Source organism: Phascolarctos cinereus, unplaced genomic scaffold (genome assembly GCF_003287225.1).
Source record: "Phascolarctos cinereus isolate Bilbo 61053 unplaced genomic scaffold, phaCin_HiC Scaffold_726;HRSCAF=1367, whole genome shotgun sequence".
NCBI lineage: Eukaryota > Metazoa > Chordata > Mammalia > Diprotodontia > Phascolarctidae > Phascolarctos > Phascolarctos cinereus.
In genome coordinates, this window is record NW_027556098.1 from 184,746,873 (window position 1) to 184,772,580 (window position 25,708).

The following is a 25,708-nucleotide window of genomic DNA, read 5'->3' on the forward strand; positions in this document are numbered from 1 at the left end:
AAGTAAGAAATACAGGAAATGGGGTACAGAAGTCTATCCTGCCCTACAGGAAAATAGAAGGGGAAGGGGATAAGAGAAGTGGGGGAGAGAGATAGAAGAGAGGGCAGGCTAGGGAAAGGGGTATTCAGAATGCATGCCATCTTGAGGTGGGGGGATGGGCGAGATGGGTGAAAATTTGAACTCAAAATCTTGTGGAAGTAAATGTTGAAAACTAAAAATAAATTTTATATTAAAATTTTTTTTAATTAAAAAAATATATAGCTTAGTTATGTTTCCAGTGACTTCTCTCCCCTCCCCAGCTTTCCAGCTATCTCTTCCTATTGGCACTTTACCTTATCTGACTTTAATTTTACTTTACTTTATCTCCTTGTACAATTTTTCCATCCTTTCAATTTTTCCTTGACTTAAGCCCATAATATATTAATGGTAAACAAATTGTCTTAACAATTCCCTTAAAAATGTGAAACAGAAGTGTAGGCACAGACACTAAGTAGTAGGTATAGGAGTAGTAGGAATAGTATTGTTGGTAGTTCCGTAGAGTAGTAGAGTACTGTCAGTACTACTACTCCTACTTTTAATAACTCCTACTTTTAATACTCCTACATTAACATTATTCTGACACCTACCAAGCCAAGTCCCACTAAGCCACAAAAGTTAGAGTAAAGTAATAGTGTGCTTAGCCATATTAGACCTGAGGACCACTGTCTTCACATATAACAAAAAAAATGGAGATATGTGGGCCTCCTGACTAATTGATGTTATGTTTTACCCATCCTTTCCTCTGTTCTTTTGTTCTTCCATTTATTTCCTTCCTCCTTCCTCTTTTCTTGCCTACTTTATTCGTAGATGCTATTTTCTACCTTTACCAGGTGCTTTAATTTTTAACCATCAGAGAGATCTTAATTGTAGTTGGTTTTTTATGTTTTATTCTACTGTCATATAGAAGTTTACTCTCTGTGCCTTTATGTTCAGGAACAACTATTTCATTTTTTAAAATGTATTAGATTCATAAGGGGAAGGAAATTGGCATTTATATAGCACATAGCTGGTGCTAGGCATTGTCCTAAGATCTTTTTACAGATATCTCATTTGATCCTCACAATAACCCTTCAAGGTAGGTAGTTATTCCCATTTTACAGCTGAGCAAACTGAGGCAAGAGATTAAGTGACTTGCCCAGTCACACAGCTAGGCCACATTGGAACTCAGGTCTTCCTGACTGCAAGGCCCAGTGCTCTATCTGCTGAGCCACCAGGTGCCTCTTAAGCATGTAAGTGTTTTTCTGATTAAGACAAATGTGCTTACCACTGTAAAGTCATGAAATTGGTGGTAGATTATACCAAAAAGTGGCACTGATGTTAATGTTCTTTGATTATGAGGAACAGCAGCTACATAGGACATTACTAATATTTTACATTTTAATCTTCTTTAAAAGTGACATTATCATTACTAAGAAATTTTGACTAAATTTCTGGCTTGAAATTGAAATTTATATATATATATATACACCTTGTTTTTAATGGGTTTTTTCTTTTTTTCATCTTAGGCACCTGGACAGTGTCTTCCAGGACAGTGGCACTGGGGAGTCCCCCAGGTGATAGCAATAACCTTAAATACTTGGTTGTGAATTTAAAAAAAAAATGGTTACTGGATTAATTAGGCACCTTTTAAAGTTAGATTTGTCTCTATTTTATTTATATTTAAAAAATCAGTTGCTCCATTTGGGTAGCATGTATGTACAAAATATAATTAAATTGCTTGTCCCCATTTGCTTGGGGAAGCCAGCCATCTACCTGAACACTCAATGCAATGATCAAGAGATGCCCTTAGTACATGTGTTTATCTTAATTCAAATAAAAAGGATATGACCAAGGCACAGGGAAGTTCAGTGTTTTCCCCAGGATCCCTGAATTATTTAGTATGACATACCCACAATTAGAATTTTTATTACCTGAATTTTATTACTTTCTAGCCTTTTAATTCTGTGATCTTCTATATTGCCCCAGAAGAACAAGTTGTTAACATGAGTTTCAATTTTCCATGATGTTCCCATACGTGAAATAAAGATTGCTCTTAGCTGTTTTGCTACAGTCATCCCTGCCTTCCTGCAAAGCATAACTTCTTCTAACACAAGGACTTCCCTGATCCACCCAATTATTCTTATTCTGTCTCTTGAATTTTTGTTTTTTACTTGTGTATGTGTAATTTCCCATCTTTATTATATCCTCAGCCCTAGTGCTTTACAAATATTAAGAGCTTAACTAGTGTTTGTTGGATTAAATTTCATTGAAATAATTTAATTAGTTTTATTTTCTTTAGTCTCCAGCTTCTTCAGCCCCATTCTTATACCTGCAGCCATCTGAGGTTATTTATCAACCAGTAGAAATTGCACAAGATGGTGGGTGTGTTCCCCCTCCTCTCTCTCTAATGGAAGCTTCAGTTGCAGAGGTATGTATTGTGGTTGCAAAAGTTATTTGCAAGTGTTTTCTCACACACACTTGTGTATGTGTGTGTGTGTGTGTGTGTGTGTGTGTGTGTGTGTGTGTGTATATATATATACACATATATATATATATATACTTTTAAAATGGAATAAAAGCTATTACTAATATATTGCATCTTATGTTTTCCAATTTTCTTTCCCTGTCCATTCCTTTTGCTCCAGCTAAGGAAGTTTTTTTTGCTAGGCTTTTTCATTCACTTTCTCTCATGTCTTATTTTCTCACCTACAAATATCCTAAATTCTGTATCTGTCAGGTTGGTTTTATTCTGTTCTTTTACATACATGTTCTTTATCAGTTAAAATCTTACCCTCTCTATGAACTTTTCTCTGAATCTACCCAACTCCCCCTATAAAGTAACATAGCTAAAGTGAGAAATTAATTGTCCTTCAGGTTTAATTTTCCTCCCTGTGCTCTACCACACTCCCTTTTGGTTGAAATAAGTAAAAATATTTTTAAAAACAAATATAACACAAACTTACTTTTAAATAAAAATTATAAAAACATACCTTATAGTGTTAATATTCTGTAATATCTTTTTTGAAACATAGAGAGTGGAAACTTAAAAGAGTAAATTTATAGACTTTAAATGCAAAGTATTGTACCATTTGTCCTATGAACAATAATTATTTTTACTATTGGTATACACCTCTATAAAGGGATAGGGATAGGAATTGGACCTGTGGTATTGACAATAGGGAACTCTTGAATAAAAACAAGACACTTCCTCTGCCTAAGCATGAAGGCATCAAGACTTACAGTCTTAGAGAGTTGCCTAGAGCAGTGAGAGGCTAAGTGACCAACCCAGAGTCACACAACCAGTCTGTGTCAGAGGCATTGAACACAGGTCTTCTGTGTCACACTGCTTCTCATCTTTCTACATACTAAAAATAAATAGCTTTATTGTCACATTAATTTTTTTTATTTCAGAGGCTTTCCCTTCTAGTTATATATATTCTAAGGATATATCAAAATGTTTATTTTCTTAGTGTAATTTTCTAAGTTATGCTGATAACATCTTTTATTACCATGCAAAGAAATGTTTGGATACTTTTATTCATAATACTGTCTCAGAGGAGGAAGGGGATTTACTTTGGTGGGAGAATAGTTAAATAAGTGAATTAAAGTAGTATAGTTTGTATTTGTGAAAATTTTTGCTCATATAGTTGAAAAAAAAACTACTATTTTGGGATTCACTTTTAACTATTGAGTCTAAAAGTAAAGTTTTATAAATATTGAGGAATCTTTTTCTGCCTCTTTTAATTGATTCTTTTAACTAAAACATGTACTTTTTCTTATACCAGCCTTATTCTGATCATGGAGTTCAAGCAACATATCATCAGGTTTATGCCCAAAGTGCAATTGCCATGCCTGCACCAGTAATGCAGCCTGAACCAATTAAAGTAAGCTGTTTATTTTAAATTATTTTCCCCCTCATATCAGACTTCAAATCTTTCAGTATTTTATTCGGAAAATAAAGATCTGCAGGGTATCCCTCTCATACCATGATTACCAAGGAATTACTATTCTCTCAAATTATAAAATTAGCCTTATTTATTAAAGATTGGTAGATTTTAGGATTACTGATAGGTAATTAGGTTTTAGTTATAGAAAGTTCTATGCAGTATACAAGTGGGATATACCAGAAGTAAAATATTATTAAGTTTTTTATTATCTTCTTTAAGTTAAATTAAATATTAGTACAGATATCTAGAAACTTAATAATGACTCCTTTCTTGGTGAGCTTAGGAGGGGCTAGGTTTTGATGAACCTGTTGTGTCCAAAAGAGTGCTATTTAAGAAACTCACGGGGTGGCGGAAGCAGAAAATTTAGCTAATAATTAACAAGTAAAAGAGTGTCAGTAAGCCCCAGAGAATAGAGTAGGTACAATCCTAGAGCCACTTCAGTTTCAGAGATCCAACCATCAGTACTGTAATTCAAAGATCAAAGCTAGTACTCTACAAAATAGCAAATCCAGGGACCTAGGCATTAAAATGTGGTCTGATATTTGGGCAACGTGTCCAAAGCCAGGTGGAGAGCCACACTGAGGTAGGTTAAGAGGACAACACAGAGGAGAGATTTAGTATTGCACCTCAAAAAAATATATGCTTTCACAAAGCATTAGCCCAAGGCAGCAGTTTGCTGATGCTTGCTACACTGCTAGTCCTATTCCAGCTAAAAAATAAGCTCTGGAAGTACCTGTTCTGTCTTGATATTTTTTTACTCAAACTTATTATGCCAGCTTAGAGAATCAGAATTTACTTCCACTAGGAGTTAGAGTCATTGACGATACTTTTGGTGGTGGTACAGAATCTTAAGTTCAGAGGGCTCTGCTGAGGGAGACATCCTTTGCAGCAGGATACTAGCTGTCCAATCTACTTTAGACTATTGATCCATTCCAGATAGTGTTGAATACAAAGCAACACCACTGTACGAAACCTCTCCATTTTTGCCTGTCTTCCCACCTACTATGGTACAGCCATAAGAAATAAGATCATGGTCCTAATTTAGTTGAAATATGGAAAGGGTACCTTATCTTTCAAATAGTTTGAGGCTACTTTCCAATTCTTCTGTCTCCAGAAGTAAGAAATATATACTGTAGGATGTCAACTGTGATCCTAAAGCAGCTTAGCAACATAATGGTTATCTACATTGAAGATAATCATCCTGTGGATGCAAGGTGACTTGTATATTTAATTAAAAGGTAAATTATATTCCATTGCCAAGATGGCAGAATGAGAAAGGAACCCTCTGAAGCCCTCCCAAATTTCCCTCCAAACAACTAGAAAACTGCCTGAGAATTGACCTAGGAGCAGGGAGGCAGCTTACCAGCATGGCAGGAAAGGTCTGTCTCACTGGGGTGGGAAGGGAGCAAAGTCTAGGAGCAGCAGCAGCCAGCCTCACAGCAGGGGTCCTGTAGCAAGGCTCCAAGCCCAGGGCAATCCCACCAGTGAGGCCCTGCCCTCCTGCAAACCAGCAGCCCCCTATGAGCAGTCTGTACAGCACAACCAGGCCCCACCCCAAGGACCGCACACACAAAGCAAGGCCTTGACCCTATTGCTGACCAATAGTGAAGCCTTGCCCTAGGGTTTGCCAACAGTGAGACCCCACCCCTAGGGCCTGCCAGCAGAGAAGTCCTGTTTCCATAACAACCCTTCAGCAGGACCCCACACCTGGGGCAGACCAGCAACAAGATTCCCTTCTCTGGGGCCAGCCACCAGAAAGATTCTGTTACAGTAGCAACCTAGCAGAAAGGCCTCACCCCAGGGGCAGACCAACAGCTAAACCCCACACCCAGGGGAGGCCAATAGGGAGGCCCCACACACACACCCCACAGTAGAAACCAAAAAACTAGCTAAGTCCTAAAGCCCAATGAAAGCTAGTAGTAAGACCCTGAGCCCCAGGATGAAAATTATGGGACAGTGCACCACCAGAGACCAACTCTCACATGAAAACACTAAGTCACCCAAAAAGGCAGAAAATAAGCAAAAACCAAAAAAAGAACTTGACTATAGAAAGTTGCTATGATGACAGGGAGGATCAAGGGATAAACTTAGAAGAGGACAATAGTGTCAAAATGGCTACATGTGAAGCCTCAAAGAAAAATGTAACTTGGTCTCAGGCCCAAAAAGAATTAATGGAAGAGCTCTAAAAGGATTTTTAAAAGCAAATTAGAGAAATAAAAGAAAAATTTGGAAAAGAAATGAGAATAATGCAAGAGAATCATGAAAAAAGAGTCAGTAATATGGGAAAAGATATACAAAAATTTACCAAGGAAAATAACTTCCTGAAAAATAGAATTGGCTTAATGGAAAAGGAAATGGAAAAGCTCACTGAAGAAAATAATTCCTTAAAAATTAGAATTGAGCAAGTGGAAGCTAATGACTCTATAAGACATCAAGATACAATAAAACAAAATCAATAAAAAAGTAAAAATAAAATAGAAGAAAATGTGAAATTTCTCATTGGAAAAACAACTGACCTAGAAAGGAGATCCAGGAGAGATAATATAAGAATTATTGGACTACCTGGAAGTCATGATAAAAAAAAAGAAAAGCCTGGATAACATCCTCCAAGAAATTATCAAAGAAAACTACTCTGTTATATTAGAAACACATCTAGGAACATCGTAGCCAAATTCTAGAGCTCACAAGTCAAGGAGAAAGTACTGCAAGCAGCCAAAAACAATTTAACTATCATGGAGCTACAGTCAGGATTACGCAGCATTTGGCAGCTCCCACATTAAAGAACCAGCGGGCTTGGAATATGATATGCCGGAAGGCAAAAGAGTTAGAATTACAACCAAGAATCATCTCTCCAGCAAAGTTGAATATAATATTTCAGGGGGGAAAAAATGGATATTTAACAAATAGACAACTTTCAAGCATTCCTAATTAAAAACCAGAGCCGCAGAAAAAAATTTGACCTCCAAATGTAAGACTCAAAGGAAACATAAAAAGGAAAAAAAGAGAAAACATAAGAAATTCAATAAGGTTAAACTGTTTATATTTTGCTATGACAAGATAATATTTGTTACTCTTAAGAACTTTATTACTATAAGAGCAATTAGAAGGAGCATAGGTAGAGAGAGGGTGTGGATATAAGGTGACTTTGATGGGATGATAACACCCCTCACCCCCCAAAAAAGAAGGGGGGTGAGAAAGAAAATTGCACTGGGAGAAAAAAGGGGGAGATTTAATGGTGTAAATTATCCCCACATAAAAGAGACATGGAAGAACTCATATAATGGAGGGGGAGATGGAGAAGGGGGGTGGCAGGCAAAGCTTAAACCTTATTCTCATCAAAATTGGCTCAAAGAGGGACACACTCAGGTGGATATAAAAATTTGTCTTACCATATAAGGAAGTAAGAAGGGACAAAGATAATAGAAGGGGGAGGGAGGACTAATAAAAGGGGGTGTAGACTGGGGAAGGTGGTGATCAGAAGTAAAACACTTGTAAAGAGGGAAAGGGTGGGGAGCAAGGGAGAGAGGGATAAACAAGGGGAAAATAGCATGGAGGGAAATCCACACAATCATCATAACTATAAATGTGAATGGGATGAACTCACCCATTAAACGGAAGCAGGTAGCAGAATGGATTAAAAACCAGAGTCACACAGGGTAAAGGTAAGGAGCTGGAGCAAAATTTATTATGTTTCAGTTGAATCAAAGAAAGCAGAGGTACACCAGCCCTGGAGTCTGGAGGATCCGAGTTCAAATGTGACCTCAGACTCTTGACACTTACTAGCTGTGTGACCCTGAGCAAATCACTTAACCCGATTGCCTAAAAAAAGAGGTAGCAATTGTGATCTCATCCAAAGCAAATGCAAAAATAGGTCTAATTAAAAGAGATAAGGAAGGAAACTATAGCTTGCTGAAAGGTACCATAGACAATGAAGTCATAGCAATACTAAATATATATGCACCAAATGATATAGCATCTAAATGTTTTAAGAAGTTGAATGAGTTACAGGAGGAAATAGATAATTTCCCTTCTCAGAACTAGATAAATCTAACCAAAAAATGAATAAGAAAGAAGTAAGGAAGTGAATAAAATTCTGGAAAAGTTAGATATGATAGATTTCTGGAGAAAATTGAATGGGAATAGAGAGGAATATACCCTTTTCTCAGCAGTATGTGGCATCTGCACAAAAATTGACCATGTATTAGGACATAAAAACCTCACAATCAAATACAGAAAAGCAGAAATTGTAAATGCATCATTTTCAGATCATAATGCAATAAAAATTACATTCAATAATAGACAATGGAAAGAAAGATTATAAATTAATTGGAAATTAAATGATCTAATCCTAAAAAATAAGTACATCAAAGAACAAGTCATAGAAACAATTGATAATTTCATTAAAGAAAATGGCAACAATGAGACAACATACCAAAATTTATGGGGTGCAGCCAAAGTGGTACTTATGGGAAAATTTATATCTCTAATTGTTTACATCAATAAAATAGAGAAAAAGCAGATCAATGAACTAAAAAGCTTTAGAAAAAGAACAGATTTAAAATCCTCAATTAAACACCAAATTGTAAATCCTGAAAGTCAAAGGAGAGGAATAAAATTGAAAGTAAGAAAACCATTGAACTAATAAAATTAGAAGCTGGTTTTATGGAAAAAAACTAATAAAATAGATAAGCCATTAGTTAATTTGATTTAAAAAGGGAAAAAAGAAAACCAAATTACTAGTATCCAAAATGAAAGGGTGAATTCACCACTAACAAGGAGGAAATTAAGACAGTTGTTAGGAGCTATTTTGTCCGATTATATGCCAATAAATTTGATGATCTAAATGAAATGGATGAATATCTACAAAAATATAAATTACCCAGATTTAACAAAAGAAGAAATAAAATACTTAACCCAATCTTAGAAAAAGAAATTGAGTGAGCCATCAGTGAACTTCCTAAGAAAAAATCCCCAGGATCCACATGTGATTTTTACCAAGAATTTTAAAGAACAATTAATCCCAGTACTATATAAACTATTTGGAAAAATAGGCAGAGTCCTATCAAATTCCTTTTACAACACAAATATGGTGCTGATACCTAAACCAGGAAAAACCAAAACAGAGAAAGAAAAGCATAGACCAATTTCCATAACGAATATTGATCCAAAAATTTTAAAATACTAGCTAAAAGATTGCAGCAATATATCACAATGATCATGCACTATGGCCACGTGGGATTTATACATGCAGGGCTGGTTCAATATTAGGGAAAGTGTCAGTATAATTGACCACATTAATAATAAAACCAGCAGAAATTATATGTATGATTATCTCAATAGATGGAGAAAAAGCCTTTGACAAAATACAGCACCCATTCCTATGAAAAACACTAGAAGAAAAAAATTTTTTAAAAAATAGGGGCAACTAGGTGGTGTAGCAGATAGAGCACTGGCTCTGGAGGCAGGAGGACTCAGGTTCAAATCCAGTCTCAGAACCATAATACTTACTAGTTGTGTGACTCTGGGCAAGTCATTTAACCCAAATTGCCTTGCCCAAAAAATAAAATAACTGTAGACAATATAAAATACTACCTGCCAAGATAAACTCAGGAGCCATATATAAACACAACTCTAAAACATTTTTCACACAAAAGTCAGACCTAAACAATTGGGAAGATATTAATTGATCATGGGTGGGCCAAGCCAATATAATAAAAATGACAATTCAACCTAAATTAGTCTATTTATTTAGTACCCTACCAATTAAATTATGAAAAAATTATTTTATAGAGCTAGAAAAAATAATAAAGTTCATCTGGAAGACCAAAAGCTCAAGGATATCAAGGGAATCAATGAAAAAATATATGAAAGAAGGTGGTCTAGCCATACCAGATCTCAAACTGTATTATAAAGCAGTAATTATCAAAACAATCAGGTACTGGCTAAGAAATAAGAGTGGTGGATCAGTGGAATAGATTAGGTATAAATTACATTATAGAAAATGACCATAGCAATCCAGCATTTGATAAAGCCAAAGATCCAACCAAGCTTTTGGAACAAAAACTCATTATTTGACAAAAACTGCTGGGAGAACTGGCAAAAACTAGGTATTGATCAACATCTCACATGATATATACAAAGATGAGGTCAAAATGGGTACATGATTTTCACATAAAAGATAATATAAGCAAATTAAGAGAGCATGGAATAGTTTATCTGTCAAATTTTATGGATAAGGGAAGGATTTAGGACCAAAGAAAATATATAAAACAGATAATTTTGATTACATAAAAGTTTTTGCACAAACAAAATCAATGCAGCCAAAATTAGGAAAGCAGAGAACTGGGAGGAGGGGGATTGCAGTAAGTTTATCTGATAAAGGCCTCATTTCTCAAATATATAAAGAACTGAGTCAAATATATAAAAATACAAGTCATTCCCCAGTTGATAATGGTCAAAGGATATGAACAGGCAGTTTTCAGAGAAAGAAATCAAAACTGTCAATAGTCATATGAAAAAAATGTTCTAAATCACTATTGATTAGGGAAATGTAAATTGAAACACCTCTGAGGTACCACGTCACACCTATCAGATTAGCTAATATGACAGAAAAGGAAAATGTTGGAGGGGATGTGGGAAAACTGGGACACTAATGCACTGTGTGTGGAGTTCTGAACTGATCCAATCATTCTGGAGAGCAATTTAGAACTATGCCCAAAGGGGTATGAAACTGTGCATATCCTTTGATCCAGCAATACCACTGCTTGGTCTATATCCCAAAAACATCCAAAAAAGGGAAAAAAACCTGTTTGTACAAAAATATTTATAGCCGCTCTTTTTGTGGTGGGTAACAATTGGAAATCAAAGAGATGTCCATTTATTGAGGAATACCTAAACAACAATTTGTAACTCAAAACCTTAAATAAAAATGTTTTTAAAATAAATAAAATATTAAAATAGCAAAATAATTGGTAAATTGTAGTAGGTATGGGTAATAACATTTGAGAAAGTTATTAGGGAACCAAAAGGATTTTTACTATGGCAAAGTTTTTGTTTGTTTCTCCACTCAGTTTGTGAAGTTTTTTTAAAGTCAATAAAAGCAGAAATTGCTTAAAATGTTCCCTCATTGGGGAGAACATGAAAACAGAGTGAGATTGGTTTATTTTAACTAATTGCAAAGGTTATAATAAAACCAAACAGTTCATTATCATAATATTTGTCACTAAATACAATAAAATGAATTTCTTCTTCTAGTTAAAATTTTATTGCCTCATATGCTTCTGAGATAAAGGAGTTAATGGCAGTGCCATCTTTTAGGGTACACTATCTGTGACTTTTTACATAACACTAATTTTTGCCTTTTGGATTTCTTTTATATTAAATATCTTGAAGACTTCCAGGTTATTTTAATTATATTCCAGTAGAGGGGGCCATAGAACAGAAATAAAGAAAATTTGAAGAGTGCTAAATATTAATATATCTAATTTAAATTATAATTTCCCTAGTTAGAAATAGTTATTTGAAAGGATTTCTCAAACCTTTTAATATACTTTTGAGCAGCAAACAATTTTCAGGTGTCCTGAAGAATTAAGGAAAGTCTCAAAATCCCATTATTTCATGTAGTTCCACAAATGATTAATGTTTATTCCAAATTATCAGAGAGACGTAACTGGGTATGACCCACCTTCATTTGTACAGGTGAATTCTGAACAGAACTAAGTAGAATGGGCAGTCTCTAGGTCAAAGTTGGATTCCTAAAGAATTCTGCCTCAAAAAACATATAGTTCCTTATTCAAGCTTCTGTACCACTACCATAGAAAACTGGAGTCTAGCTCTATTGGGTATGGTGTGGATGGGTTTAGAGTCACAGTTTCACCTGGTTATGACTCAAAGAATAGTTCCACAAACACCCTAGTCCTTATCCCCCAGTTAAACTGTTAGACTGCTGTTATTACATTAAAGGATTCAAGAAGGTGGAAAACTGGAAACAGTGGTTTACTAACTAATTATCCTTTAAATAGATATCTTATTCCTCTGAAACTATAATTAGTAATTTACCTTAACTAAGTCTCCTTCAGAACCTAGTGAGTCTCTTTGCTTCTTAAAGTGTCTCTTTTTCTTCTGGATTATACTCTCCCTGGCTTCCAACCCCTAATGGTTGTCTTCTCCTTTTCCCTACCTCATCTTTCCTGCCTCACCCCACCCCTGCCACCATTATTTCCTTTTGTCTACTTTTCTCTTTATTCTCTCCTTTTCCCAACCCTTTCTTTTTCCGTTATATCTCTCCCTTAAATGTTACTAATAATATAAAGTGAAATAGAAAGTATGAGAAAGAGTAAGAGCATAGAATTTTAACACCAAAAAAGGCCTTAGAGATCATCTAGACCAACCCTTTCATTTTACAGGATATGCAAATGAAGGCTCAGAGAAGTTAAGTGATTTAGCTAGAGTTATACATTCAGTAAAAAGAGTTAAGACCATAAATGAATTTTTTAAAAATATCACGAGTTTAATAGTTTGTTTTTCCAAGAAATAATGAAATTAGTTTAGCTTTCTTTATATACTTTGTTGTATTCCTATTTTTTTCTGAGTCGTGCTTTTGATTGAAAAGTGCCCTATCCTTTTATAGAATTCCTCAAAAATGGTGTCCTTACTTTTTCTATTGCAATTGTAAAACACTGTTGGTACTATTAACATGCAATTAGATTTTGCAGCAGATGTGTCCCTTTTGTACCTGGGTGGTATATCTCACAGAAATGGGGGGAAATTGTAAAAATGGATGATATTGTTTCCATGGTTTCAGTATTCAGGATTGTGCTGTAACAAGAAACTTTTTTTTACCAATCCCTTTAAAATAGTCTATTATTCAAGTCAGTGACCAGCACTTAAAAATTTTTTAATTTTATATAAATTTCTGTGATGTTCATAAAACTTCAGTGACTTTAAAGAGAGGTCTGCACAGAAAGGTAGAAATTTTTGGGGGGGAAATTTGTTCTTATTAGGTTTTTTTCCCTTCATGTAAGCATTTTTTTAAAAAAAAACTATTAAAGTGTTATCAAATAGTTGTCTTTGATTTATAATAAAATTCATATTTACAAATATCAAAACATTTGTGAATAATCAGTCTAAACCCTTAACTCAGGATTGCTAAATGTGTTTGAAGGCACAAATTTAAAAAGTATTGAAAAATAAGACTTTGAAATCCCTCCTCAGTGCCCATAAACTAGATATTTCAGTAATCGTTTGCTGTTACAGAGTAAGCATAAGTTACTGAGAAAAGGGCTAGCTTCAGAGCCAAGAGCCTGGGTTCAAGTCCATCCTCTGACGTATAGTCTCTGTGTGACCCTGGGCAAGATATTTAACACCCACCACTCTGGGCAACTTAACAGTATGAGCTGCAGGGAAGGTGATGACCTGCCGTGGAAGAGTCCCTTTATCTGGGAGTTCTGTCTGCCAGTCACATTACAGGTTCAGTTTCTATAATAACATTAGCTATTTGGCCAGTCAGAATGCAGTATAGGGAAAAATAATGTTTTAATATTTGCATGGCCAAAAAAAACACTGTAAGGGACAGAGGCCCATAAAGCAACATTCATCAGCCTCTAGCAATTTTGGTTTTTGCTTTATAGAATTTCATTCATTTACAGACAAGCAGATATAATTTATTATCATACTGAATTTTCATTAAATAGATAAACTGGTCCTTCACTGTAAAGTTCCTTACAATAATTAGTTTTCTCTCATCAGTTAGCAGTGGGACAGTGAAAGAACACCATGGCCATAATACATACACATACACACACACACATTAAGCTTCCAACTAGTAATATTGTGGAGGTTTGGGAGGAAGAATGCTATTAAGTATGATCATCTCCAGGAGCCTGAAAAAAGATGAAAACATGTTTACTGAAGGTGTGCTGATACACAGCCTATATTTGTGTAAAGGGTATAAATTGAGGGAGGTTTATATAGCACTTTTGTTTTCTTATCAGTTCTCTCTCTGTTCTTCCTTTCAGGAAATCTTTTTTTAAAGAGACAAAATTTCTTTTCAAAATGACATTAGATATTACAGAAGCATTTTCTTCATTTCTATGATGGTTTTGAGTAACATTAATTCCTTTCACAACCAAACACTTGGGAAAAACTGTCTACTGTCATTGCTTCCATTCCTCTCCTCTTACTCCTAACCCTTTACAGTCTGGCTTCCAACCTCATCACTCAACTGAGAGTATTCTTTCCAAAGTTACTGATGAGCTCTTAATTCCCAAATCCAGTGGCTTTTTTCAATCCTCATATTTCTTGGTTTCTCTGCAGCATTTGACAGTGTTGGCCACCCTCTCTTCAATAATTTTCTGTCTTCTCCCTTTTTGTGACACTGTTATCTTGGTTCTTCTGCCTATCTGAACTCACTTTTCATTCTCCTTTTCTAGGTCATCATCCATATCCCACCCTCAGAAGTGGATTTACCCAAAAACTCTGTCCTGAGCCCTCTTCACTTTCTTGATGATCTCATCAACTCATATAGGTTTAGTTATCATCTCTATGCAGATGACTCCCAGAATAATATATCCAACCCTAGTTTTCTTCCTGAGCTTTAGTACCATATCACCAACTGCTTATTGGGCTTTTCCAAATGGATGTCCCATAGGCATCTGAAATTAAATATATTATGTCCAAAATAGAACTCAACTTCATCCCAAAACCTGCCCTTCTTTTGTAATTACCCATTTCTGTCAAGGGCATTACAGTCTTTCAGATTTGAAACTTTGGAATCATCTTCAGTTCCTCATCCACTCAATTCCTTATCCACCCCAACCTCTTCCTTCACCACATAACCCTTCAGTTGCTGATTCTTGTCATTTCTATCTCTAGCACATGTCCCCATCTCCCATTTTCCACCCTATTTCAGGTCTTCACCACTTCTCACTATCTGACCTGTCTCACCTCTATAACCATAACCTCATAATTGGTCTACCTGCCTCAATTCTTTCTCCCCTCTCCAATCATCCACAGAACTCCCAGAAGGATATTCCTAAAGCATGAGTCATGTCACTCCCCTATTCAATAAATTCCACTCCTCTCTATTACTCCTACTTCCCCTTCAGATCAAATGCAAAGTCCTGTATGACATTTAAAACCCTTTACAACATGGCTCCATCCTACCCTTGTAGACTTATTTTCCCACGTTCTTTGGTCCAGCCAGATTGTCTTCCTTACTAGCATTTCCCTTCTATGTGCCTTTGCACAGGCTGCCCCCCATGCCTAGAATGTACTCCTTTCTTACCACAGCCTTTTAAAATCCATTGTTTCCTTCAAAACTTACTTCCTCAAAGTGTCACTTTCTATAGGAAGCCTTTCCTGATCTTTCCACTACTAGCCCCCAAGTACTAGTGCCTTCCCAACAAAATTATTTTGTATGCATTTTTATATATTTATCTGTGTACATGTTGTGTCTCTTTTTAGAATGTAAGACTTTTTCATTTGTTTATTTGCATCCCTAGCACTTAGCGTAGTTCTTGGTACATAGTGTGTACTTAATAAATGTTAATTGGTCAGTTGGTCAATCATATTAAATCGTGTTTTAAATTTAAAATAAATTTAATTTAAATTTAAATCATGATTGATCATGCTTTAGTACTTGGCCAATCATGTGTTAAATACTGCAATCATGTGTTCTATTGAATAAGCAAATAATCTTTTAAAGCACAAAGATATATCAGCAGATTCTTCTGAATTACATCTCTATAGTATTGGTGAGTACTTTTTTCTTTTCCTGAATTTGTTGTAATATATATTCATCTAAGGCAAGTCAACCTCCTTCACAGGAGGATTCTTAATTTTGTCTTTTACTTTTCTTCTTGAAGTACCCACAACTCCTAGAAGGAGTATACTCTATTAATAAAATATAATCATGTAACCAATTGAGGAAACTGAAATTAAAGGAGAATATGATTTGCCAGTGGGTCACACAGGTTGTGAAAGGAGCTTTTGTTTCTCTCACTTAACCATTAATACTGATTGATGTTGCAAGTCTGAAATAATTGTTTTCCTAGATACAATTATAACCTTTGCTTATCTGTACATATATGATAGTTAACAAGGTGAAACTGAATGAAGATTTCAAAGTTAAAAAGACAAATAGTAATTAAAATTGGAGCCTTTGCTCATTTTTGCTATCTTGTTTTTTGTAGTATAAGTACTAAATAGAGCAATAATTCTTTTTTCAGTACTTTTATATGCATGCTTTATATTCACATCATCCCTTTGAGGTAGGTAGATAGGTCATCCAGATTTGTAATCTAGATTTCTCATATAGGCATACTAAACCTAACTTTTGCCATTATATGTCATGTAGTTAGTTTAGCAGAGTCAAAACTCTAACTCCTATAGGTGTAACCTACTGCCTTTATCTCTAAATCACATTATCTGTGCTAATAGAAGAGTGAAGTGAATGATCTATTAAAATGAGTAAAAATGGTAAAAAAAATGATTCTGCAGCTACAAAGGTGGGCATCTGTGACCCACGTGGTTATTGAAGTCATCAGAGAGCAAAGAGCCTCACTAAGATCATGACTCTGACCTTGTAAACAATAGAAAATATATCATTTTACTGTAATGGTAAATAGGTATAGTGACAGAGAACTTCTGCCTATTACTCAGAAGCCAAGGCTCCAAATGTTTCAGTCATTCCACTTTGTTGGAACCATGGCTTTACTCCCAGCTTAAGGTAATATTTTCTCAATTATATACAGATAATTAGTAATTGTGTATTAAGCCCTTACATTGATTTATGGTCTGGTACTTAAAATGTTCAACTGAGCTAGATAGCCTACACTTTTAAAAAAATGATAATTTACTGTATCAAGTCTTCAGTGTCTTGAAGCACCTTATATGTGTTTGAGTGAAATGTATACGGATTTTAACAACTCATGCGTTTTATTTATAATTAAAATTATATCGTTAGCAAAGGAAAAATATTCTTCAGCTTCTATGCATTTTTGAGACCAGTAAACTATTGACATGCATCAGTGTCTACATTTTTTATTCATCCTGTCCATTGTCTAGGCAAGTGACAATACAACCTTTGTTTCAGACTTATTATGTAACCATGAAATAGTTATGGCTCAGTTGGGAATTCACATCTTCAATGTTTCCATCTCAGTAATGCTTTCTGATAACACATTTCATTGCTTAGAGTCATATTTAATTCCACTATTTAAATTTCTGCTTTTTAAAACCATAGTGAAATTGTCAGATGCATCATTAATGCCATCTGCTGGATATATCATATAGTAGTATGCGTGGTCATATTTTGCTTTATTTTTGTAAATGTCTAGCATCCAAATGACAGACAATGCTTTATTGGAACATTCTTTATTTCTGCTCTGTACATATAAAAAATAATTGAGGTGTTTTAAGATGTGTTTTCTAGGCCGTTGTTAAACACTAATATTCTCTTCATGTAGTTTGAAAGCCACCAAAGAATCATAATAGATAAAATGTTTTGTTTTGTTTTTTCCCAAAAAGGGAAAACATGTTACTCAATCCTGCCACCCCTAGAAAATTGTTAATGAAAAGTTATGCCTACTGGAAAGTCCCTTTCCCAGTTGGTTTGAATTCCCTCAAAAATCGACAAGTTGACTACAAATATGACTAGGGAGTGAATTCTTTTTTTTTTTTTAGTTTTCAACAATCATTTCCATAAGCTTTTTGATTTTTAAATTTTTCTCCCCCTCCCTCGCCACTTCCCTTCCAAAGACAGCGTGCAATCTAATATAATATACATTCCTATTAAACATATTTTCACATTAGTGATGTTGTAAAGAACAATTAGAACCAATAGGAAGAACCACAAGAAAGAAGAAACAAAACAAAACAAGAAAAAAAAAAGCAAATACGATGCTTCAATCTGTATTTAGGGAGTGAATTCTTAACCACACAAGAGATAAAGTTGATTACAAAAGCCAAAATAGACAGTTTCAGTTACATGACATTGAAAGGCTTTTACACTAAAAAAATGAATGCAGATAGTATAAGCAGGGAATGGCCAACTGGGAAAAAAATCTTTATATGAAGTATCTCTTAGAAGAGTCAGATTTCCAAGATTCTTAGACTGTACCAGAAGCTATTCCCCAGTAGAGAAGTGGTAAAAGGATTTGAACAAATAATTCTCAAAAGGCAAATTGCAAATTAAGCACTGTGTAAATGTTAACTATCATCATCAACCATGATTTGATATTCTAACATTCCACATTGGTAATGTGAGTTCCTTGAGAAAAGGGATTACTTTGTTCTTTATATTTGTGCCTCAAACAGTTCCTAGCACATAGTAGGTGCTTAAAGAATGCTAATTGATTGATTTATTAATAAGAGAAATGCACATTAAAGAAACTCAGATTTCATTGCACAGCCAGAAGTTTGGCAAAGATGACAAGAAAGGAATAGTCAGTATTGGAGGATTTGTGGAAAAATAGGCACACAGATACAGCAGTTTGGAATTATATAAAGAGAGTGACTACAAACTGTCTATACCTTTTGATCTGCTAAACATATGCCAAGGAAGTTAATGATAATTTTTTTAAAAAAGAAAGAAAGGTAGGTCCCCATAGACACACAACTATTTATAGCAGCACTTTCTATAGAAGCAAAGTACTGGAAACAGAGTAGATGTCCTATATTCCCATCAGTTAGGAAATGGCTAAACAAATTTTGGTACATTAATATAATGGAAGATTACTGAACTATAAGAAGAGATGAATATGATGAACACAGAGAAGCATGTGAAGACTCATGAATTGATGAAAATGAAATGAGCAGAACTAGAAAAACAATATAGACAGTGACTACCAAAATGTAAACAGAACAGCATCAAAATGATAAAAACTGAATGCTGTGAAATTACTATGACCAAGCTCAGCTCCAACAAAGAGCCATGAGAAGGTACTTCTTTCTCTCCTACCCCTTCCCTTACCCCTCCACTTTATAGAGGCAAAATGGATGGAAAATATTATATGTAATAACTTTTTAATTTATATTTCACTGAGCTTTTAAAAAAGCATTTGTTTTAAGAATTACAAGATGGGAGGGATACATTAGGAAATATACATAATATTTTAAAAGATAGCAATAAAAATTCAAAAAAATGGATAGTTGTTACCCTAATTAAAAGGACATATACACTTTTTATTGCCAGTTCTGTAATGATGTATTGATTATTTTAATTATGTATTGATTATCTGGACCCTTTTTTCCATTTCTGTCACAACTTAAGGAACTTCCTTCCTAGGTAGCCCATCAGAGGAAATATAGGAATAATAAATAATCAAACTATTTCCTTTCTATGTTATTCTGGTAAAGAGTAAGTTTAGTAAAAGAGTAGACTAAAAGGCTTCTAAACCATTTTCCAGGCCTGAGTCTATGATCCTTGAAAGGGGTTAAAATCTAAATGATAACTAAAATAAATTTTAGAATTATTTTTCAGTTCAAGTTATCCATGCTGTTCTGTTTCATATTACAAGTAATCAAGACTTGGCAGTTCTTTAGGACCAAAGTGATCTGTCAGTTTCACAGTTTGACCTATTTTTGTAGAATAACTAGTAAGTAACTCCTTATATCAGTCTAATATGTGGGGCTAAACATGAGTTATAGGCCTTGGGGAAAAAATCATTTTCCTCAGTTCATATGCTGGGTCTACAATCTCCTCACTTTAACTGTGCAATACTTTAGGATTTCACATAACTTTTTTCCTAATCCAGTGTGTCCAAGACATGATTACTTTTCAGTGAAACTGGCATAACAAATATAATTATTTTTTCTTTTGATTGCTTTAGGGAAGTAAAACAAATGCAGATAAGTTTTATCCCTTCCTTCACCAATCCCTTAGTGAATAAATTTTCTCCAGAATGTCAGTAATATTTTTTATTGTTACATAAAATAAATTTTTGTTTGAATAACTAGATAACAAACTTAAAGTAGCATTCCCTATTATAAGGTAATAGAGCAAGCATTATTAAGATACTAGTAGATATATTTTGGTTTGGTCAAGATCTATCAACTCATTTCTTAATGATGCTTGTTAGTATATATATTTTGGTATATAGCCCCAGTTTGAGGTGACTGTATGAAAAAAAGTCAATAATTCTGTATTTATTCTTTATGTCTGCTATCACTTTATTCCTTTATAGAAAGTGAACACAATAAATTGTCACACTTTCAGAAGAGGAAGGGAATAAGGGAAGGGGAGGAGATATAAAGGAGGGAAGATTAGGGGAAAGGGTATTCAGAGTGCATGCTGTCTTGGGGTGGGGGGAAGGACAAGATGGGGGAAAATTTGGAACTCAAAATCTTGTGGAAGTGAATGTTGAAAACTAAAAACAAATTAACGAATCTAAAAAATTGTTAAATTTTCTCTTCACCCTTATATATAAATTATAAGCACAGTATTAATAGAAATGATACATAATAATATAATTCATTTTAATGGCTACTTCCCAACAGAACTAGATTGACCAGAAAGGTCAGGGAATTGTAATTTTCTTTAAACAAATCTCTTACAGAATTTGGAACTGAAATAAAGGCATAACTACCATCTGGTCTGGATTAAATTGTTCTTCCTTTAATTATGTTAATATTACTGAGTTGAATATTTTATCATTTGTTAAAATTTAGGTTTCCTTATTATGATAGTATACAAATTTGAAACTCCCTATTAGTGTCTCAGTTATTTTGGCAGGAAAAAAACAGTACTTAACTGTCTACAGTAATTGTATTAGTAAGTACCATTATAACTCCAATTATAATAATTTTCAGCCTGCCAATTTTTGTCATAAATATGCTTGCTAAGAATCCTTCTTTTTAAAAAATTATTTTATTTTCAGTTCCAAATTTTCTCCTTCCTCCTACCCCCTCCCCAATCCAGAAGCCAAGAAATACAATACTCACTACACATATGAAGTCATGCAAAACATTCCCACATTAGCTATCTTCAAGAGAGAGAGAGATGTGCTTCAATCTGCACTCAATTTATCAGTTCTCTTTCTGGAGGTAGATGGCATTTTTCATCATGAGTCTTTTGGAATCATTGTGGATCATTGTATTGATCAGTTACTAAGTTTAGCATAGTTGACTTTTGACAATATTGATTACAATATTGTTACCATATATATTGTTCTCCTGGTTCTGCTCTCTTCATTTTATATCACTTCATATAAGTCTTCTCAGGTTTCTCTGAAACCTTTCTCTTCATCATTTCTTAAAGCACAATGATATTCCATCACATTCATATACCATAACATGTTCAACATTACCCAAGTTGTTGGGCATCCCCTCAGTGTCCAATTCTTTGCCACCACAAAAAGAGTTGCTGTAAATATTTTACATGTGAGTACTCTTCCTTTTTCTTTGATCTCCTTCAGATGTATTACATCTAGTAGTGGCATTGCTGGGTCAAAGAATATGCACTGTTTAATAGCTTTTGGGGGATAACTCCAAATTACTCTCCAGAATGCCCAGAGTAAAATACTTCATGTTTGAATATTAAAATTGTAGTTATCTTTGGAATTTTTAGCTATACTGTATAGTGCAGGCACTTTGGGGGAGGGTTTTATACTCAAGCTATATTTTTAGATCGGTCTTACAAAGTTATCTTTCAAATATTTTTGTAAGCTCTCAGCTTGAGAAATTTTGACAGGGTTTCTGACCTTTGCCATATTATAATGATGATGCAGGAAAAGTGGTGCTAAAGATACCATCAGAGAAATGTATGGCTGAAAAAAAAATAAACCAGTCACCTAATGAGAGTGATGATAATAAGTTGACAGTTTACATGCTCTGGTACCCACACAATGTGAAAGAGAATGTGAAGACCCTCCCAGTACATTGGGTCCCCTATTTCTTCCAATGAGAATTTAGTGAATGTCATGGACAAGAACTGTGCAAGTTGGCAGGCATGATTAGGTTGCAATTTGCATCATTGGAGGAAATGCCTACATTGATGAGATGTCACATCTATTGGAATATTGGATGAAGCCAGTCACGCTATTGATAATCTAAATTTATGGCAGAAATTTATCTGGTCATATTAGCAGTTTAATTTTTTAACAAAGTGTTGTTATAGGCCTGGTGTTATATATTAGGCTCTGAATGTTGGATTCTTCACATTTTGGTAATTTGCATTAATATTGTATGGAATTGATGATTGACAGGGAAATTACTTTAAAACTTTCAGTGGGGCAAAGATTGCTTCTAAATAGCATGGAAATAAATTTATCAATTAAAGTATTATAAAATTTAAAAATATTATCTTATTATTTACACTTATGTGAGTAGTTAGTTGTCAGTAAAGTAAAGCCTCTTCTTTCATACCCCAATCTCTAAAAAACATTCAGAAAATTAAGCTGAAACACAATTTATTTTATGCTTGTCATGATTTGTCACATAATCAGTCTCTGAGGTTTGTACGTGTCTATCTCTTGTCTCTTTCCTCCTCCTTCTCTGCCTTTTTGTCTTCACAGTCCAGAAATTTGGCATCTAACAAAAGATTAAAATAATCTGCCATCATTTTCTAGGTTTTTTGTTTTTTCTTAGGGAAGTGGAAGAAGCTTTAACTGACTACTGGCAATTACTTGCATAAGGATGAATAATAGCAAATTTAACATTCTGAATAAATTTTATAGTACTTTCATTGATAAGTATTATAGGGGAATATGGAAGCCCACTTACATTGCAATCATTTCATTTTCTATTTTTAAACATTTACTTGGCATTCAGTTTAGGAGAGTCTTTCTTTCAGCCTCCTAATTCTTTAGCTGTTATTCTAATCATCCACTCCCTACAGTTCCTGCTGTTTCTTTCTCCTCCCCTAACATCTAAGTTCCTAGAACTTTATCATATATTCTTGCTGCCTATCTTATACCATTTCTTTTGCTGACCCATTAGAGCAGAAGCATCTAAATTCATTTAATAGCCCTGTCCCACTTTGCAGAAGCAAAGGGAGAAGGGGCTTTTGGCAATCTTCTGATTTAAGATAGCAAGCGATTCCTTTTAAATTTAAATTTTCTTTGCTATGGGAAGGGAGAGGTTTTTAGTATCGTGTTGTAGAATTACTATTCTATGTAGGTACTACTGCTCTTCAGTCTTATTTCCATCTGTACCATTTAACCAAAATATCCTCACCAAGAATTATGATCAGATTTTGCCTAAGCTAAGTCCTGAAGGCCTTCTCTTAATTCTTGTCCTGCATCTCTTCACTTCATTTATCAAGCAGCATCAGCCACCTCATTTTCGAAATCGTCTGTTTTGTACTTGAGGATTTAATTTTTTTCCTTTTTCTTTTACTTGGCATATTTCTCCTTGATCTTCAGATATAAATCTTCCTCTTCATTTTTTGCTGATCATGGGAGCCACATATGGCCCTCATGCTTTGATCTTTTTTCTCTTTCCAGTCTCAGTACATCCATCCAGAGATTTTGCTGCCTCTTCAAAATAAGAATGGTAGGGGCAGCTAAATGGCTCAGTGGATAGAGCACCGGCCCTGAAGTCAGGAGGACCTGAGTTCAAATCCAGCTTCAGACCAAATACTTGACACTTACTAGCTGTGTGACCCTGGGCAAGTCACTTAACTGCAATTGCCTAAAAAAAAAAAGATTAAAAAAAAAAGAATGGTAAAATCAAAACTTTTTTAACGTTATCCTTAACATCTTCACTTTTGCTCAGCTTTTCCATCTCTTTTGGCATTATCCCTATCTTGCCTTTCTTCCAAGAGCAAAACAACCACAAAAGATTCTGTAAAATTCTTGTTTATAATTACATAATGAACAATGCAAAGTTTAATGTAGTTTTGGCTCAGAAATCTTAGGTCCACCTAATCATTTCTATGTTTCTCTACCAAATCAATCTTCTAGGCCTTAGATATTTTCTCCAAAGATTACTGTAATCTTTTCATTGACTTTTTCACCTCTTCCCAATCTTTTCTCCATAAAATCTGCAGCTAAAGTTTACTTCCCCTCATCACTTATATGCCTTCTTCATCAGTTAAATTCTCAGATTCCACTTTCTGACCAAATTCCTTACTTTGACCTTTAATACTAATTTATCTGTCTTCCCTGATACCAGCTTAAGATGTCTCATTTACATACTTGCTTTCTTCCTTTCTGTATAGTATATTAAAATTGTTAATTTCCCTGTGTACCTATCAGGCCTTCAACCTGTTCAGTGCTCTTGGGAAACTGAATCTATCATTTTTCCCTGGGACTAGGGTACCAAAGGTACATATCCAATAAATCACATACTTCTGAAATAGCTAAGGCCACATTTGTGGATTTTTAGAGCCTTAGGACAACTTCAAAAGTTTGGAGCAGAACTAAACAGACCCCCCCCCAAAACCCATTCTAATTTATAAATACCCTACAGGTCTGTTCTGGATTCAGGATAATCCCTAAGGTCCAGGGAAGAAGTAGATTGTGGTCATTTTCAAAATGACAACCAGATTGAAGCCCTAAACCTCTCAGAACCCTTATAGAAGTCATAAAATAGTTCCTTGAACTCTGACCTGACTTAGTCCCACAGTTTAAACAAGAATGTAGATATATACTTCTTTGACTCACTCTGCTTTTAACCAGAATTCCCAAGATAGACCCCACATATCCTAAAGATTCCAGAACTACCCTGACTTGCTCATCTTGATTGCCTGTATGCTTGTTTATCCTACAGCAAAATATTCTTAATGCTTTGGAGTGATGAGAAAGGTAGAGATATAAATATATAAATGCTTTTTGGCGGCACCTAACTTTTTTTTTCCTGTATAAAATCTTTTTCCAAATAGAAAGGAAATCATTCTAATTCACACCTAATCTTAACAGACTAACATTCCTCTCCACAGTGACTATTAAATAATGTGCATTTATACTTTGACTCTGCTATAGCGTGCCAAATCTAGATTGTCAAACTTTGTGAGCAGCGGCCTTTCTTTTTTTCTTATAAGGCAGTCAGGGTTAAGTGACTTGCCCAGGGTCACACAGTTAGTAAGTATCTGAGCTCAAATTTGAACTCAGGTCCTCCTACCTCCTGGGCTGGTGCTCTATCCACTGTGCCACCTACCTGCCCCAAAGGCCTTTCTTTTATTCTCTCCCTATCTTTATTTATCTCAGAGTCTTAGTAGTACAGTAGTCTCAGAATTGTGCCAATTATGTTAACTGAGCTCAACTAGACATTTACTGCTGGATGGAAATCTTTTATTTTCTGTTTGACTTATTATGTTCTCCCCAGTAACTATTCAAAATTCTCTCCTTTCCTTAAGCACCCTCCCATTATCTTTTACAACAAAAGATTTCAAAATTAAAGCCATCCATCATTAGTTTCCTCTTTTCTCGTATTCCACACCTCAAAACCTTTCTTATATAATTTCTTCTCACATTTTTTTGCTTGTTTGATGAAAAAGTGACCTTTTTCTCTGTCGAGTGTCCTTCAGAAACTTGATTTCCTAGGTCATTCCTTCTCTGGCTCACGTTTTCGGTTTCCTCCATCCTTTAAAGAGAAAACAAACCAAAAAATCCTTGACCCAGCCATCTCCTCAAGTTATCATTGTATATTTCTTTGATTGTTCATAGTCCTACTCCTAGAAAGAGTCATCTACACTTGTTGCCCCTATCTTTTTCCATACACTGCTCATCCCCTTGCAAATGCCACTCAAATAAAACTATACTCTCCAAAGTTAATACAGATCTCTTGTCTGCTAAATGATCTTT

General features: G+C 34.7%; 1 protein-coding gene across 1 annotated transcript in view; it reads left to right on the top strand.

Moving 5' to 3' along the window:
- BOLL (boule RNA binding protein) overlaps positions 1 to 25,708 on the top strand; it is a 63,216-nt gene that overhangs the window by 21,201 nt on the left and 16,307 nt on the right. The window contains exons 8-10 of the mRNA XM_078146155.1: positions 1,545 to 1,592; positions 2,318 to 2,446; positions 3,804 to 3,902. Coding sequence (XP_078002281.1) covers positions 1,545 to 1,592; positions 2,318 to 2,446; positions 3,804 to 3,902 — 276 coding nt within the window. The remainder of the gene's footprint in view (positions 1 to 1,544; positions 1,593 to 2,317; positions 2,447 to 3,803; positions 3,903 to 25,708) is intronic.